At 46.9% G+C, this 17,211-nt stretch overlaps 3 protein-coding genes across 6 annotated transcripts; 1 reads left to right on the top strand and 2 right to left on the bottom strand.

Annotated features, from left to right (window-relative positions):
* The first annotated feature begins 2,327 nt into the window (after positions 1-2,327).
* Positions 2,328-6,271, top strand: ckap4 (cytoskeleton associated protein 4). 2 transcript variants are annotated; one of them, XM_028955502.1, is made up of 3 exons: positions 2,328-2,386; positions 2,460-2,884; positions 4,903-6,271. In XM_028955502.1, the coding sequence occupies exons 2-3, from the start codon at positions 2,591-2,593 to the stop codon at positions 6,073-6,075; spliced, it is 1,467 nt and encodes a 488-aa protein (XP_028811335.1). In that variant the 5' UTR covers positions 2,328-2,386; positions 2,460-2,590; the 3' UTR covers positions 6,076-6,271. The 2 variants fall into 2 exon arrangements, with proteins under 2 accessions (XP_028811335.1, XP_028811334.1); XM_028955501.1 differs by lacking the exon at positions 2,328-2,386 and having other exon boundaries at positions 2,393-2,884.
* A 111-nt stretch (positions 6,272-6,382) lies between these two features.
* Positions 6,383-12,242, bottom strand: ikbip (IKBKB interacting protein). 2 transcript variants are annotated; one of them, XM_028955504.1, is made up of 3 exons: positions 11,710-12,242; positions 11,508-11,628; positions 6,383-8,269 (listed from the first exon to the last, which is right to left on the bottom strand). In XM_028955504.1, exons 1-3 carry the CDS (start codon positions 11,862-11,864, stop codon positions 7,478-7,480), a joined length of 1,068 nt encoding a protein of 355 aa, XP_028811337.1. In that variant the 5' UTR covers positions 11,865-12,242; the 3' UTR covers positions 6,383-7,477. The 2 variants fall into 2 exon arrangements, with proteins under 2 accessions (XP_028811337.1, XP_028811336.1); XM_028955503.1 differs by lacking the exon at positions 6,383-8,269 and adding an exon at positions 8,895-10,444.
* A 293-nt stretch (positions 12,243-12,535) lies between these two features.
* gcc1 (GRIP and coiled-coil domain containing 1) lies at positions 12,536-16,830 on the bottom strand. Of its 2 annotated transcripts, none has more exons than XM_028955499.1 (4): positions 16,564-16,830; positions 15,513-16,286; positions 14,404-14,778; positions 12,536-14,207 (listed from the first exon to the last, which is right to left on the bottom strand). In XM_028955499.1, exons 2-4 carry the CDS (start codon positions 16,248-16,250, stop codon positions 12,918-12,920), a joined length of 2,403 nt encoding a protein of 800 aa, XP_028811332.1. In that variant the 5' UTR covers positions 16,251-16,286; positions 16,564-16,830; the 3' UTR covers positions 12,536-12,917. The 2 variants fall into 2 exon arrangements, with proteins under 2 accessions (XP_028811332.1, XP_028811333.1); XM_028955500.1 differs by having other exon boundaries at positions 16,464-16,567.
* Positions 16,831-17,211: the final 381 nt, after the last annotated feature.

The raw sequence follows: 17,211 nt of genomic DNA, 5'->3' as shown, positions 1-17,211 counted from the left end.
TCCAGATGGTCCAAAATATGGCAGCCCGCCTCATCTTCAATCAGCCAAAATACACCCATGTTACACCTCTTCTTACCTCCCTCCACTGGCTCCCGGTAGCTGCTCGCATTGAGTTCAAATCCTTGATGCTTGCCTACAGGGCTGTAAATGGAACTGCGCCCTCCTACATCAACACACTACTACCTAGATACACTCCTACACGCTCTCTCAGATCGGCAAACGAAAGGAGACTAAAAATTCCTTCTTCACGGGGTCTCCGATTCCAATCATGTCTGTTCTCCGTTGTTGTCCCTGGCTGGTGGAACAACCTGCCCTCCTCCACACGACTAGCCGAGACTATCACCACTTTTAAGAAGAAGGTGAAAACCCTCTTATTCCAAAAATATTACAGACAAATTTAACACATACACATGCATACACATTTAACAAACAAATACAAAATGTATAAATACATTATAATTTTTCTTAGTCTAGCTCCCAACACTCTCCGAGCATGTTCTTCAATGACAAGTCTAAGCCTTATCAGGGCTCTTAGTTTGTATACTTGATATTCTATAGAAATCGAACGAGAATTGCTGGTGTCTTCCCATTGTAAGTCGCTTTGGATAAAAGCGTCTGCCAAATAAAGTAAAGTAAAGTAAAGTAAAGTAAAGTAAAGTAAAGTACATCGACGCTTGAGAGGTGCTGCAAAGAGGAATGGGTGAAACTGGCCAAGGATAAGTGTGCCAAGCTTGCAATTGTAATATTTGCCTAAAATGTGATGTGTAATGACATGGATTGATGTCCAATTGCTGTCCACAATACCTGGCTGAAAATATGAGGTAAGCAAAATTTTGCTTAATACAAATAATACTAATATTATAACCATGTTTTGCACACAAAACATTACTGTTGTTTGTCTTAGTTAGTCAGCTGCATTATTCCTTGGGTGAAGTGGTGGCCTCACAGGTAGGGAAGCAGACCCATAATTGCAAGGTTGCTGGTTCAAATCCCGAATTGCCAAGGTACCACTGAGGTCCCCTCGATCATTTTCTGTCCCTACGCACTGCTCCCTGGGTGCCTTTCTTGGCTGCCCATTGGTTAAATGCAGAGGACACAATTCGTTGTGTGTGCTGTGAAAGTGACCTGCTGTGCGTCACAATGAAGTAAACTAGACTAAAGAACTAGCTGCGTTGTTGTAAATATTCACAAACATGATTTATGCAGTCTGCTGCACTCTGTCTCGTTTCCCTGCGTACTGTGTCGATGGCTGGGATGACAATAAAATATTTTCTTGACGCAATTACCAAAAAAACGTCCACTAGGGGCCGCCAGGACATTCGGAAGAATGTATGAACTTTTTGATACTTTTTGACTTTTTGCAGAACTTTCAGGAAAATGCTAGAGAAACGTTAACAACAACACAAAATGGTGATATGTAAGTATTGATAAATTCACACTCAAAGCAATGGAAGATTATTGAAATAATGTAATTGTTTCCATTTCATGTTATATTTCATTCTAAATAAGAATTCATTCATTCATTCATTCATTCATTCATTCATTCATTCATTCATTCATTCATAATTGCTCTGGCATTATTGCTTTTCATTAAATAATTCTTGACTTATTGATGAACTGTGTTTCTGTTGAACTTCGTGTATTTGAAACTGATGAAGCTGACTTATTTGCGACAATTATGGAACCCAGGAACCCAGCGACATCTTGGCCATACCACTCCGTACGAGGCTTTCACATCAAAGATAACACGAGGTGCGTTTTGGTACGTTTTTGAAGGTTTCTTGGGTCATATTAAAGTCGCGTTTTCTCTGAAGACCTGAATTAATATATTTGAATCTCTGCGGCAAATTGTGTTCGTGGTTGTGTTGTGATTCCTGTACATATATACACACGTTGCTGCTCACTTTCTTCTGCGGTTGGTTTTACCTCATCCAAAACCGGTGTTCTATCATTTCTTCCTACTTATCGAAACGTCCTACCAAAGGCAACCGCGCATGCGCACTTCCATAAACGCATGCTGCTGTCGCACGGTTTTCAAAGTTTAGTTGGATTAGTTCAAGGAAAAGACGCTAAGTAGAGCACCCATTTCTTGTGTTTCTGAGTGGTTTATGGACAATAAAGTGTCATAATTAATATTCAACCAGATAAAACAGTGGTGGTAGGACAATCTGATGGGTGATGGGTTTTTCACAACATACTACTTGTGGTTTATGAACAGTGTAATAGTATAGTTATTATATAAACAAGTTACACGTCGCATTTGTACAGCTGGCAGGAACAGTCGCTATAAAATATGCTGCGGTAGGAAATTCTGACAAGGTAGGACAATCCGACAGGACACGCCTTTGGATGCAGAAGAGTTTCCAGTTTCGTGGACTGCGGTGAAGTTAGTTTCAGGTCGGATAACTGCGCTGCCGCTTTTATTAATGTATATTAATGCATATTAATGATTTTCACAGCTCTGCGTCGGTTGTGGGTCACTGTTGGAGAGTTGTTGGGAGAGTTGCGTGGCGGAGTTACGCCCCTGCTCCTCCGCCCTCCTCCCCACGGACCTTCATTCTGGACGGGAGGGTCCTCACTCTCCTCAGACATGACGACGAAGCACAGGACCAAGAGCACGTCGAGCTCCAGCGACAAGACGCCGCCGCCGCCGCCGCCGCCGCCGCAGGATGACGCGGCGAGGAGAAGCCAGAAGGCTGTCCGGCCGGCCTCGGGCTCCGGCGCGAAGCTCCTGTCCGCGCTGGCCTACCTCTGCGTGGCCGCCGCCGCGGGATTCGCGTCCTTCTACCTGCAGCAGGTCCTGGCCGAGGTCGCCCAGGTCCGCGCCACATGCGAGCAGTCGGAGCGCAGGGCGGCGCAGAAGGAGGACGTCGTCCTTCAGCAGGTACGACTTTATTCAGCTTTATGTGGGGAGGGGGGGGGGGTACAGTTCCACTCACGGACCCCCAGAAACCAGAAGGGCTCCACAGACAGGAAATGAAGCAGAGAACCAGAGAGGACGTCCCCTCCCCCCAGAACTGATGAGTTGGCACTGCAGAGGGACACGGTCGTTCCAAAAGCCCCCCACCCTGAAAAAAGGACTCAAAATGTCTTTACCTAAACTCTATATAGCTCTGACATACCAAGTCCGATCAATTCGGGGTTTCAGTCATCCATTCATTCACCGACGAGTCCAGATTTACTCTGCAAGCTCCGCATTTGCTTAATGATCACACAAAAAAAATAAGGTCTGCACGTCATGTCTGGTGTCCATGTAAGAAGAAGAATCCATCCCTGAGTTACCTTAGTGCTGGGTCCTTTGTGGTTGCGGGACAAAACACAGCATTACAATATCACACATAAAACCCGTACAGTAGAAGACGGTTGAAGTGACTGCCCAGGTCTGAGCCTTTGTAGTTACATCAAGTCTGATTGGTTACATATTTCGAATTGTCCCCCTGGCTTGTAGTGGTAAAACGAAAGTCCCAGGACCAAAGGCTTTAGTGCCTGCGTCATTTTTTTGTACACGTTCAATAAAATGCATCCTTGGCTGTGCCCCCGACCGTAATCTGTTGTGGCGCTGATGTTGAGCCGTCTGTGTGGTTTTATCACAGCAGCGCCTCTTAACCAAACAGTTGAATGTCTGTGCCTCTGTCGGGTCTAGGGACATTCCATTGCCTGAGGTTATTAGGCTATTAATGTTATGAATGTTCGAAACACGGTCGAGTTAAACCAGATTATTTCACCGGAGGTGCTACACTGTCGGTTAAAAGTGGAAACTCAAAGTCGATCCCGTCAGTGCCGTCCCCACACACTGCTCCACTGCTACCTCAGGGGACGGGTTAAATGCAGAGACCACATTTCACTGGGCGCTGTGCAGTGGTGTGTCACATGTCACATCTAATCACCTTCATCTAATCACCTTCATAAAAAAGAAATACAGATTCATCAAACATACTTCACTTTCTCCTGGTGCATTGGATTCTTCAAAATGGCTCCGTCTTAGTCTCCATAACCGCCACAGAGCGGGTGCGTCCAAACTTTTCACTGGTACTGTATTTCACAGTTGCTAGATCTGCTGGCAGAAGTAACCCCTTCTTCTGTTATGTTCACACCACAGGAACAATATGGGCTTTTACACCATTTAATGGGTTTACGTTTTATGAAGCAAACCAAACAACTCGTGCAGGGTGGTAGTACCCTAGTGGGTAACACACTCGCCTATGAACCAGAAGACCCAGGTTCGAATCCCACTTACTACCATTGTGTCCCTGAGCAAGACACTTAACCCTAAATTGCTCCAGGGAGACTGTCCCTGTAACTACTGATTGTAAGTCGCTCTGGATAAGGGCGTCTGATAAATGCTGTAAATGTAAATGTGCAGAGTGGAAAACATTCGTCTTTATGATGAATCCAGTCTGATTCGTAGCAGAAACGAGCTGTTTAAAGCAAACTGGAGCTGCCTCTTAACATAAATGAATGTCATTTTATCTGCTGTTTTGTCTGCTTCATAACTTGACGTCCCTGAGTCCAGGTCACATAAAACTTTATACTGAGTACTGTTATCACTGGTGTAATTGAAGTGATATGGGTCAAAAGAATATGAATTTAATTCACTAAATGTGATTGAATGTTCTTTATCCTCCCTTGTGCCGCAAGCTCTTCGTATAATTTTTTGAAGGAGTGGAAAATGTCAACAGGTCCAGGATTAAACCTTCGTCGAACGGATGATTGTTTAACAAGGCCACTTTGCCACTTTGCTTTGTGGCTCACTTCAGACTTCACAACGGTGGTGCTCCCTAGGTGGCAAGTTCGGAGAACGTCCGCTTTACTGCGAACTGTAGCAGGTTTTTCAGCTCTCTAAAATATTCTGACCCTGCCTCTCCCCTATCGCTTTCTCTCTCTTTGTTCCTGTGGCTGAAGGTGGACTCCCTGCGCGGCGCCCTGGTGACCGCGGAGGGCTCCGGGAAGGCAGAGCTGCAGAGTCTGGGTGCCGCGGTGCGTAAGGGCGAGCGGGAGACACAGCGGCTGGAGGAGGTGCTGCAGAAGCTGCAGAACGAGATCCTGCGCGACCTCTCTCAGGGCATCCTCGAGGTCAAGGAAGCACGGGAGCGGGACTTCGCCTCGCTGGAGCGCACGGTGGAGGACCGGCTGGCTGAGCTGAGCCGCTCCATCGCCGGCAGCGTGAAGGAGTTTGCTGAGGAGCAGGGGGAGGCGCGGAGCCAGTTGCAGGAGCTTCAGAAGCGCGTGGAGGAGCGGGAGAACCCGGTGCTCCTCAAGCAGGAACTTCAAGCCATGGGCAACGCGATCGCGGAACTCCACACCGCCAACCAAGTTGCAGAGGGTAACACCGGGGTGCTGAGGGAGCAGATTGCCTCCGTAGGCACGGAGCTCCAGACCAGAAACAAGGAAGTGGCCTCCTTGTCAGAGGAGATCGAGTCGGTGAGGGCGTCGGTGCAGAGCACAGCTGGGGCTCTGAGGCAGGAGGTGACCTCTTCTCTTGCCAGTCTTCAGGGGCTCTCTGACAAGACCCAGAGCCTTCAGAGCGGACAGGAGCAGGCCGCCGAGGCCGTCGAAAGCCTGGAGAAGGAGCTGCGAGGGGAGATGTCCAAAGCAGAGCAGAGATCAGATGAGCTGGAGCACAGGGTCCAGGCGGTAGAGGAACGCACCGAGTCTCTGTTGTCCTCCACAGGGGAGCAGAACGGCAAACTGGAAGCCATCCTCTCCAAGTCCGACTCCCTCGAAAGCGCTCTGGTGGCTCAGAGCCAGGCTGCTGAGAGGGCCAGGCAGACGCTCCAGGAGGAGTTGCAGGGACTGCAGGGGAGCCTGGTGGAGCTCCGGAGCAGCGTAGCCTCTCTGGGCGACACCCAGAGCCAGGTCTCCTCTGTCAGCCAGCAGCTGGAGGCTGTGGAGAAGCAGGTGAACGCCCTGGGTGATGTTGAGGTCATGAGCGGGGCGGTCAGGGACCTGCAGCAGCTCAGAGGAACTGTGCAAGACTTGGTGGCCAAAATGGCTCTGCTGGACACAGAAGCAGAGGAGCATCAAAGACAAGATGCTGCAGAAGAAGCTGAAGAGGAAGCAGCAGAAGAGAATTGATAGATAGCTTGTGTCATGTTGGTGGAGAGGTGGATTCTGTTTTTTTAGGTGAAGGACATTGGTGCTTCAAGAGACTTTAGATCCTGAGGAGAAAAGGGCACTGTACATTTTTCTCACATTTAAAGGGTTATTTTATAATTTCCTGACTGTTTTGAATTTTTCTGCTCTTTGTTTTAATAAAAAAAAAAAAAAAAAAGTCACATTCACAACTTCGGCTGTTGTTATAAAGTTAAAAAACAAGTAACATGTACACAGTGTACACAACCGGTCTCAAATTGTAGAATAAAAAATATACATTTATGTTGGAATTATTTATTTAAAAAAACAACACGACACAGATCATGTACTTTGCCAAATGCAAAAGTTACATTTCACACACACACACAGGCATGGGCATCATTTCTCAAACTGGGTCTTCAAGTGATTTTTCAAGTCCTGAAAATTGTTGAATGTTTACTCATTTTTATAAAGGGCTCAAGTTGATTACGTGATTTATGACAAAAACCAGCAAAAATATTGATATATGAGTATTTAGAAGAGGGTGAGAGGGTAGTCCTGAGGAACGGGGCACAAAGGATAAGGCATTAAGGCACACAACCTCAAGATCCCATTACATTACAGTGTATAGTAGAGACTTATTGGCTTATTTGACAAAAAAATTAGGGATAATCATGTTAATCTAATTCAATAAAATGTAGTAATGTTAATCTAATTCAATAAAATGTAGTAAGCCATCTTATTTCCCAAAAAAAATTGCCACTGCTTAATTAAAACTACTAGTGTTTATGTTCCCAAGCCAAATCAGTGTCACATTTAACAATGCAGTAATAATTTAACAGTAGCATATTGAAATAAGATGACAATAATACAGTGAACGTACATTTAAAGTATAAACTTAAAATCATCATCACTACTTTAGTAGGTTTAATATGATTAAAGCTGCATCCAACTCCTGATAAACTAATAGTATAAACAGAGACTTAATTAATAGTAAGCCATTTTCTTCACAAACATTCTGCCAAAACATTCTATTATCGGTCTTTGGTTGAGATCAAATGGCTTCCATTTGTCATTAAGCTTTGGAGAATAAGATAAGTATTTCTGAGATGCTTCATGTCATAGGTTGATTTGCAACACACACACACAGGTTGGTTGAAAATCTAATTTCTAGTCAGGTTCTTCTCTTCCGCAGATAGATTACTAGCACGTCTCAAAAATCTTTATATTGCGGATAGAGGTCACTTGTTTCCGTAACTAAAAAATGTACCTTACAGGTAAGGTACATTTTGAAATGAAACACAAAAAAACAACAACCTCTGATATATAAAGATTTGCTTTAAAACTCACACCTCACAGCAGTCCTAAATGTATGGTACTATCTTTATAAAGGTTCTGGTCTGTCCTACAGCTCGTCTTTTTGGGTATTTTTGCCAGTCAGGTCACTGAGGTGGGAGGGTGCAGAAGCCCATGGGTGAACCTCTCTATTGTCTCCATGCACCGAGCTGAGGTTTGCTACGTTCTCCTTGAGCTGGGCGAGGTCCTGCTCATGCCTCATCAAGTCCTCGGCAACTTTCCCAATCCTCAGGGTCAGGTCGGCCAGCTGAGGCTCCAGGGCGGCATAGTCCTTCTGGATGGTGAATACTTTGGGCTTCAGGTCTCCAGCAAACGTCACAGTCTTCAGCAGCCGCGCCCGCCCGCTCTCCAGGGCCAGCAGTTGCTCTCCAAGTCGTCTGTCAGCAGCAGCCAGCTCGGGGATTCGCTTGCGCATCTGCTCCAGGCTCTGGGTGTTCCTCTCCGATGCGCTCTTCAGATTCGAGACGCGGTCAATGCTGCCGGCCAGGAGATCTCCGATACGTCTGACCATCGTTTTCTCAGCTTGGGCTAACCTCTCCTCCAGCTGCCCTGTTTTGGTCAACAGCGACTCCACATCTGACTCCAGGCCCCCCATCCGCCGGACGTCAGTGCGCACCAGGGACACTTTGGCAGTGACATCAGTAGTGATGGTGGAAGTGCGATCTTCAATGCTCTCCACTGCCTGGGCCAGAGCAGACAGTCTCTCCTGGAACTGCTGCCTCTTCTTGGTCAGTCCTGTGGACCAGGCCTTCAGCTGGGTCACATCTTTCTCCAAATCTGACACGACTGCATGGGGAATCTGGTCCTCCAGCGTTCCCAGCGTTGCCTGAAGGTCCTCACACTGCAAAGGATGAGGAAAGCAGATTTAATCAGAATTTAAGTACCAATGTACAGCCAACTAATTCACACACACAAGATCAAACACATTAGAATATCAAAATTCATTCTTTTTATTTTTTGTTATAAATGAAAAAAAAGCAACACAAACCTTAACCTTTTGACTATAATATCAGTGATAGAATAAGGAACTGAGATAACTGAGTACTTTTAGATATATATACAGTACAGTACATCAGTTTGGACACACCTTCTCATTCAATGTGTTTTCTTTTTTTTCCTGACCATTTACATTGGTAGATTCTCACTGAAGGCACTGAGTTATGTACTTAACAAAAAGTGGAGACCTGGCGTCCACAGTCACCGGACCTGAACCCAATCCAGATGGTTTGGGGTGAGCTGGACCGCAGAGTGAAGGCAAAGGGGCCAACAAGTGGTAAACACCTCTGGGAACTCCTTCAAGACTGTTGGAGAACCATTTCAGGTGACGACCTCTTGAAGCTCATCAAGAGAATGCCAAGAGTGTACAAAGCAGTAATCAGAGCAAAGAAACTAGAATATAAAACATGTTTTCAGCTATTTTTTGTTAAGTACATAACTCCACATGTGTTCATTCATAGTTTTGATGCCTTCAGTGAGAATCTACCAACGTAAATGACCATGAAAATAAAGAAAACACATTTAGTGAGAAGGTGTGTCCAAACCTTTGGCCTGTACTGTATATATATAAGACACATATGAGGTCATGTTGCCAACAAGGAAAAAAATCCGGTTGAACTTGATTCCAAATTCCCAAATGACATGACCTTGATAAGCAGGATATGGGCAATTCAGCAACAAAAATAAGGTGGCCAGCTCTTGGTGATCCATTTGTACTGGATCAGCTACTGACAGCTTGGTGCTCAGTGTTCTCCACCTGATAAGGATGTTCCTTAGACAAGTGATAAGCGCTTAGTTCACCAGACCCGGCCTTGGTCGTCGTGAGTTGTGTTTTTGTCACCAGTAATGGTTGTAACAAACTGTAATGGGTTCATAGCACAAAGATCTGAATTTTAAGCCATTCTAACCACTTGGATCACAGAAAAGCTAGAGATTCAGAGGCAGAAGCAGGTTCTCTCTGATTGTTTTGAGATATTGGGGAAGTTCCATGAGAGGAAAAGTTGTGCAAATGCCATAGTCAAACCTGCTCAGGTCCTACAGGGGAGTGTATTCTACCTAGTGTGCACAATAATAAAAAAACAATTACAATGAACAAATATTAAGCATACACAACAAAAATAATCTCAGTCTGTGTCCAATTATTCAATCAAAATTGGGGCACTGGCTGTTCTGCCTTTGAAAGATCATCTTGTAGTTCAGGTTCCAACGATGGTTCCTCTGTTATCAAAATATCCCTCTGCTCATTGAACTTGATCTTTTCGCTCCTCAGTTCCTGCAGTTGGCCTATGATGACGTCGATCTCCTCGCCTACTGAGTGGCCACTGTCATGCATCTGCAGGGCATCCAGCTCCTGCCTGAGCTCCAGAGCTTGGGACAGGCCCTTGAGCATGCTGTCCTCCAGCCCCAGGACCTGCAGGCTGACCTCCTCCACCCGCCTCTCTGTGGAGCTCAGCCCCGCACTGAGTCTGAGGATGGAGCGCACGGCCTCCTCCACGACTGGCAGCTGCTCCTCGCACTTCCGGGCACGAGGAACATGCTCCTCCAGCTTCAGCAGAAGTTCAGCGTCCTGCTGGGCCAGCTGGGCCAACCGGTCCTGCAACTTGGCCACCTGCTGCGTGTTCCAGTCCAGCTGGCCCTGGACGCGTTGGGCGTCGTCCTCCTCGGTGCGCTCGAAGGCGCGGGCGTTGCGTCGCGTGCTGTCTTCCAACTCCTCCATCCGCTCAGCCAGGGCCAGCAGCTGCTGGTCTGCCTCGTTCACGCTCTCCATCATACGCCCATGCGACGTGCGCGATTCGGCCTTCAGCTCCACCAGGTCGGCCATCACGACGGCCAGGCTGCCCTCCCACGTCTCGGTGACGTTCTGGAAGCGCCCGCTGACCTGCTGAATGCCCAGAGACGCTGCGAACTCTTCCTTCTCCACTGCTGCGACGGCGGATTGGAGGGAGGCGACGTCCTGTTTCACTCTGGTCACCGCGCGGGCGGACTGAGCCTCCTCTAGCCTGATCCTGGAGGCGTCCAGCTGCACATAAGACAATGTGTCGTCTTTGTGTGCTTGTGAGTATGTATAAACAGAAGGTTTGGACACACCTTCTCATTCAATGTGTTTTCTTTATTTTCATGACGCTTCACACTGAAGGCATCAAAACTATGAATGAACACCAGTGGAGTTATGTACTTAACAATAAAATAACATATTCTAGTTTATTTGCTCTGATTACTGCTTTACACACTCTTGGCATTCTCTCGATGATCTTCAAGAGGTCGTCGCCTGAAATGGTTTTCCAACAGTCTTGAAGGAGTTCCCAGAGGTGTTTAGCACTTGTTGTCCCCTTTGCCTTCACTCTGCGGTCCAGCTCACCCCAAACCATCTCGATTGGGTTCAGGTCTGTGGAGGTCAGGTCTCCACTTTTTGTACATAAGTACATAACTCCACATGTGCTCATTCATAGTTTTGATGCCTCCAGTGAGAATCTACCAACGTAAATGGTCATGAAAATAAAGAAAACACATTAAATGAGAAGGTGTCCAAACTTTTGGCCTGTACCGTATATATACCCTTAATAAGTGTAGGGCCTGTGTAGGGCCCTGTCCAGAATACAACACTTGCTAAATGAACCTCAAAATAATGTAATGTAAGCTGAAGTAAATCATGTAAAATAATTAATGATTAGGGTTATTGTTTATTTTTCATTAAAAAAAAACAACAAGAATAATAAACAGTCATTGCCAAAGTCTGCTGATGCTCTATATGCCGTTACAGTGAGAATTTAGCCTTTTTTTTTGCCCAGACTTGGGTTAATGAACACAGGAAGACAATTCAAGACTATTCCATCATTAACAGCCAGATGCCAGCCGGTTACAACATGAAAGATGTCTGGACTGGAATTTTGACCCATTTGATGTCTCTTTCATGGACAAAACGTGTGTCTCCAGTCCAAAAAAAAAAAAAAAAAAAGACATTTATAAAATCACCCCAAACTTTTGAATGTGTCGGCCTAATTTTGTCTGCACTGACCTTGTTGTGGGATTTTGCTTTTTTTTTTACATTTCGAATGAATAATTCATCGCACGACCACACCAACCTTTTCGGACAGCGTCCCGAGTCTCCGCTCCAGCTCCGAGCAGCCGGCGGTCCTCCCGGGCAGCAGGAGCGCGAACTTCTCCTCCACCTCGGCGAGCCGGGCGTTCTGCCGCACGACGACGCTGCGGGGTGGAAGAGGGGGGACGTTGGGGGAGAAGTGAAGCGGACCGAACGGGGTTCGCGGGGTACGCCGCGGTACTCACCAGGCCAGCACCGCGCACACAGACGCGCACAGCAGGCAGGCCGCGGAGCTCAGCCCGGCTCTCCCCGCTCGCCTCTCCTGTCGCTCGGCCTCCGCGCCGCTGCTCGTTTCCTCCGACGCCCTGTTTTTTCTCGGTTTCGCCGCGCTGTTCGTCATCTCTCGGCGTCTGGAGACCTGACTGGTCCGCAGGAAGTTTGGAGCTCGACAAGCAGCTAGATTAAAGTGAAGTGAAGCCGGCTATTTTATTCCCCCCATCGCACCGTGGACGTCCTTTATAATTCGCAGCTGCTGAGTCGGCAGAGCCCGCTCCTGACCGCCATCCCGCTAAACAAACAGCCCTCCCCGCAAACGCGCCGCCACGTAGCAGCCAGGGAACTCCTCGGCTCCCACACGAACGCTATGCGGAAAAGTAGCATCTAACAGAAACTTTCATTCATTACAAAGTGCAAAAAAATGAAAGATAATTAGCAGAAAGCGCGAAGAAGAGCTGCTTTAACCGGACGGTTAAAAGTTTGCGATCGGAATTCCTTGAGAAATTCCTCTTGCTGGGGTTGCCAGATGTTGTAGCGTGACCACGTTTAAAGGGCGGCTAAATAAAACCACCACATTATTTACCTGGTTTACTAATGTCATGCAATATTATACACATACAACACACACACACGTATATATAAAATAAACCAGACTAACTTGTAATAAGAGGACCTGGCAACCCTTGGCAAACGTCTCCATAGACAGTCAGAGGAGGAAAATAATTTAGTCAAAGAAAAAGGAGCAAAAATAGTTTATTCATATAGTATATGAATGAATCAAAATATCATGTCCATTATATATCCATCCAGCTAAATCTCACTATAAAAATTGTGCAGTTATTGAACACATAGTGTAAAGTTATGTCTTGGTTCATACAAGCATTTTAGTACAATTATGTACAGTCAAAACAATAAAATGTAACTACAGTACACACCTGAAAATACTCATTATTTTCTGAGCCAGCTTTATGACATCAAATAAATAACCCATCTTCCTTGTAATGCTAAATAATACAACCAAAAATATCACAGAGGCAGAAATATTCTTAATGAATAAGTGGATCACTTATGAATATTAGAGAAACTGCATGTGATAAAAAAAAATACAACAATATACTTTAGGAGAAAGAAAAAGTAAGTTTCCACTGTTCTCCTGGTCCTGGCTTCATTTCTGCCATTACCTCATCCCGGCTGCCCACCAGCTCGGGGCCTGGTGCTTCACTACAGCCTGCTTCTCCTGAGGGCTGAAGTGCAGGATAGTCAGTATAGCAGTAAGGGTCTGCTGGCGCCCTCTGGTGTCCTGGAGAGTGAGATACTTGTAGATGACGTTCTTCAGGTACTCGAGGTTGGCGCCATCGCGGCCCTGGTCGCGCAACCGTTTGTCCAGCTGGGCCCTGAGCTCTGCTGCCTCCTCCTCATGCCTTTCACCGTTTGCGATCAGCTTCTCCTGTAGCTGGTGAAGATCTTGCTCCAAGCTGTGTTTCTGTTTGCGGAGATCTCGGTTCTCCGCGTCCTTCCTTGCAAGTTGTTCGGCATACAGCAGCAGCAGCGTGTGCTCGTTGGGCCCTGCTAGATTCAGGGCGTGGCTAATAAAGTCATTTTCTCCCTGAGCTGAGTCTTCAGCTAATTGTGCATCACCATCTACCACCGAAGCATCTACCAGCCGTTCGCTGACACCATAATTTGCAGCTCGAAGCCTCTCAAGCTCTTGGTCTTTCTCAGTGAGGAGAGCCATGGTGCGATTGCGCTGCTTGTGCAGCTCCTCCTCCAGACGGAGGAAGTTCTCTCTGTGCTGGGCCTCCTGTCTCTCCAGCTCTTGTTTTTTGGCCAGCTGCAGTGCACTCACTCCCTGCTGGTGCTCATCCAGGTCCTGTTTGTGCTTGGTCACCATCTCGTCCATATGGATACGGAGGTTGATGTACTTTTCCTTTAGTTCAGCCAACTGCTCTCGGGTCTCTTCCAGTTCCTTGGCCTGGTTGCCATCTTTGGTGTTCTTGTTCTTCAGCACCACCTGAGCTCGAACTTTGTAACGTTCAAACTCTTCCTTGACCTGGTGCAGCTGCTGCTTATAGTACTGGACTATCTCACCATCAACCATCTCTTCCTCATCTCCAAGTTTATCTATCTCCAGGGGACTGTCCTGGGACCTCCTCTGTCCTGCCAGTTTGAGGAGCTTCTTCACCCTCTCCAACTTCTCTTTTAGGTCATTCACATCCAGGTCTGCTTCATCAATGTTGAGGTCAGAGTCAGTGACCCTGCTGGAAGCAGCGATGGCCAGGGTCTTGTTCTCAGTGTCCAGCTGAAGAATGCGCTCTCGCAGCATCTGGATGTTCTGCTGGTCCTTCTGTCTCACCTTCTCCGCAGCTCCCAGCAGGTCCGACAGCTCCGAGACCCGCTGTTCCAAACTGGCTACGCGCCCCTCATCCAGCTGGGCCTGCTCTCGGAGGCGCTTGTCTGCCTGCGACGCCTGAAAAACATCATTTCAAACATGAATGGCGGGTCACTGGTCTAGCGGTCATCTACCTACAAACCAACCATTAATTATGGGGACAGAAAAGGAAGAGGGAGGACCCAGGATCAGTATTTTATATTTGAATGATCGTGTTAAAAAAAATGTCCAAAAGTAGTGCATGTCACACTTCATTTATACTGGGGAGTCTGACCTTCCCAATCTCATGCTGCAGCTGCTGCTGGAAATGTATCTTCAGCGCTTCAGCCTCACACAGCAGCTCCTCCACACGTGGGTCCGGCTTGTTCCTCTCCAACTCGGCTGCACGAATGGTCCTTCTCATTTCCTCCCTTTCTTGAATCGCTTCCTTCAGCTTGGCCTCAAAATCCAGTCCCCGGTCCGCGGCCTGCATGGTTTCTGCGAGGGTCTCGCGGGTGTCTTCCAGCTTGAGCTCTGCATCCTGGCGGCGGTCTCGTTCCTCTTTCAGAAGCTTCTGGAGCTCTCGGAGCATTAGAGCATGGTCTCCCTGCTCCTGCTCGCGCTCGTGCTGCTGGGTGATCACCCGGGCCTTGCTCTCAGCCAGTTGCTCCTGCAGAACAGGATGGACATATCATTCAACCAAATTTGATTTATACGTCACTTTTTATAATGTACACTGTATACACAAAGTGCCTAATGTTTGAATAGTGCTCAAGGCCCCTAGTGAGCAAGCCAAAGGTGACAGTTGAAAATGACAGCGTATGCTATATATTATAAGTAGAATATGTTAGCATTCTAGCAGATGATATTACTACTTTATTACTTGAAACATGGGGGCGGTTCCAATGTGTAAAAAGTAATAAAAAAAAAAAATAAATCAACTTCATAATGTGCTGACATTTAATAATTTTTTTAAATTAAGTTTATTTTTAAGTTTATTATTTAATTTTTGCATTGTGCTGACCATTGTATAATGTATGAGTGGGACCTCAATTTATAGAACTACCGGAGAGCACTTACTCACATTTCTGTGTTCTTTCAAATATGCAGTTTATTAATGACTATGTTCTGCTTTCGAATTTAAAATGGTACTCGAGCAATGCTGACTTGTCTGCATTCTGACACCATCTTTATCATGGGAAATTTATCAATATCCTTTGTGTTAAGAACTTTGCTGAGATTCCCACCCCTACTCTGATGTGACCGAAAAAATGTCTGCACGTTGTTTTGTTCTAACTTTTTTCACAAAGTTTGAATAGAAAATGGTTAAAACATTCAGATGAACTATACTTTGATAAGACTATTCCAGCAGATTAGTTAATGGATCATGCAGGGGATGTCTACCTGTAGTGCAGTCATCTCAGCCTCATGCTGCTGTTGCATCTCCTCCATCTTGGTCTGCAGCTCATCCATCTCCTGCTTCATCTTGCGCTTATCTGCCTGGAAGGAGGCTTCCATTCGAGACTTCTCCTGGGTGACGGTGGCCAGCGAGCTGGTGAGGGTGGTGAGCTGGGCCTTCAGTTGCTGAAGACGTCGATCTGGTTCGGCAGGGGAGTGTGATGGCTGGTCCGGGCCCCCACTGCTAGTGGAACTGATTCCACTTTCTGAGCCACTGGTCTCATCTGATCTTTGGGTTGATGTGGGTGCTGTGTGTCCTGATACAACATCTCCTCCGGAACCAGATTGGTCCTCTTCCCCTAGGTCTCCTTTGGTGCTACCACTGGCCACACTGGTGGCCGTTTCAGCTGAAACCGCTGTGTCCAGGCTGTCTTCGCTGTGGAGGGAGCTGTGGTCATCCACTAGGTCAGAGGTCAAACAAGAGCCCTCCACAAAGGCTCTAGTAACTCCACGATCTGAGGGTGGACCATCACTGTACTGTCCTAAGTCCACTTCCTGAGACACAGTAAGGACCTTCAAACTGGCCTCAAGAGCTTCCTTTTCTTTCAAGAGGCTCTTGTAGGCCCTGACCACATCCTTGAACCGGGTTTGGTACTGCACCAATTGCTTCTTCTGTGCCTCTATGGTGTCCAGCAGTTCTTTTTTACCGGGACCACCCCCAAAGCTCATACCAAACTTCTCCATGCTTGCCGAGCAGGTTGATCAAAAACACCTCATGGTCTGTAGATGAAAAAGCAGACATTATGAGACGTAAACGCTGAGCCGACGGCCGCAGCAACAGTAATCAGGAGACAACGTATTTATCACGATTACACAGCGCCAAGTGGTCGACTGTAAGCACACTTTCAATGCGCAGAACATGCTAGCGGACAACCCAGCGCACCGCCGTGAACTCACTGCTCCGCTAAAACATTCGTAACCGCGAGCCACGCACAGCGAGCGACGCCAGGGCCGTTTCACCCCTGCGTCAGCACTTTCACACGGTTGTTTTACGTACTGTGCTAAGGAGAATCGTCCAAAACAGCAGCAGCGTTGTTACGTGTCGGGGACGCTCTTCCTGCTTCCTGTCTGGCGTCAAGTTGCTGGGTGAGGAGGCCGCCATGTTGGGAAGGTCGACTGACGGAAGGTCAGTCGGCTTTGGCGGATTCACACAAAGGCGTAGACACTCCGGTTGACAGCGCTGGCGTCGCACAGGCTCGCGGTTTTTCACGACGTCCGCAGAAATATTGCTAGAGAGGCGAGGAACGTCCATGAGACCTTACAACGACGACGTCCGCCGTTAGTCACGTGTCTTCCGGAATATCGTGCAACACTTTTTCTCGTTTGGAAACGCGCCATAAAAATATTTTAAACATTCTTACTGTCTAGTAATGTTCAATCTAACATTTCAGACACCCCTATCAAATTTACACCTAGAAAATTGCACCGGAAATACCGTTGCACCTTAACACTAATTCAAAATCATACCGTCATTAGTCGCGTGTATATAGTGTAGAATAAAATATTCTAAATGTGTCTTTATTCAATCTTGTTTTCCAAGTCCACATCCCTGTCAATGCTGCAAGTTTCGTGCATCTTTGTCTAATTTATCACCGGGTGTGCAGTATAAGAACACCAAACAAGCTCATCATCATATGAAACAGAA

The sequence above is a fragment of the Denticeps clupeoides genome, chromosome 15 (genome assembly GCF_900700375.1).
Source record: "Denticeps clupeoides chromosome 15, fDenClu1.1, whole genome shotgun sequence".
In the NCBI taxonomy this organism is placed as follows: domain Eukaryota; kingdom Metazoa; phylum Chordata; class Actinopteri; order Clupeiformes; family Denticipitidae; genus Denticeps; species Denticeps clupeoides.
This window is presented reverse-complemented; position numbering and strand designations above follow the sequence as displayed.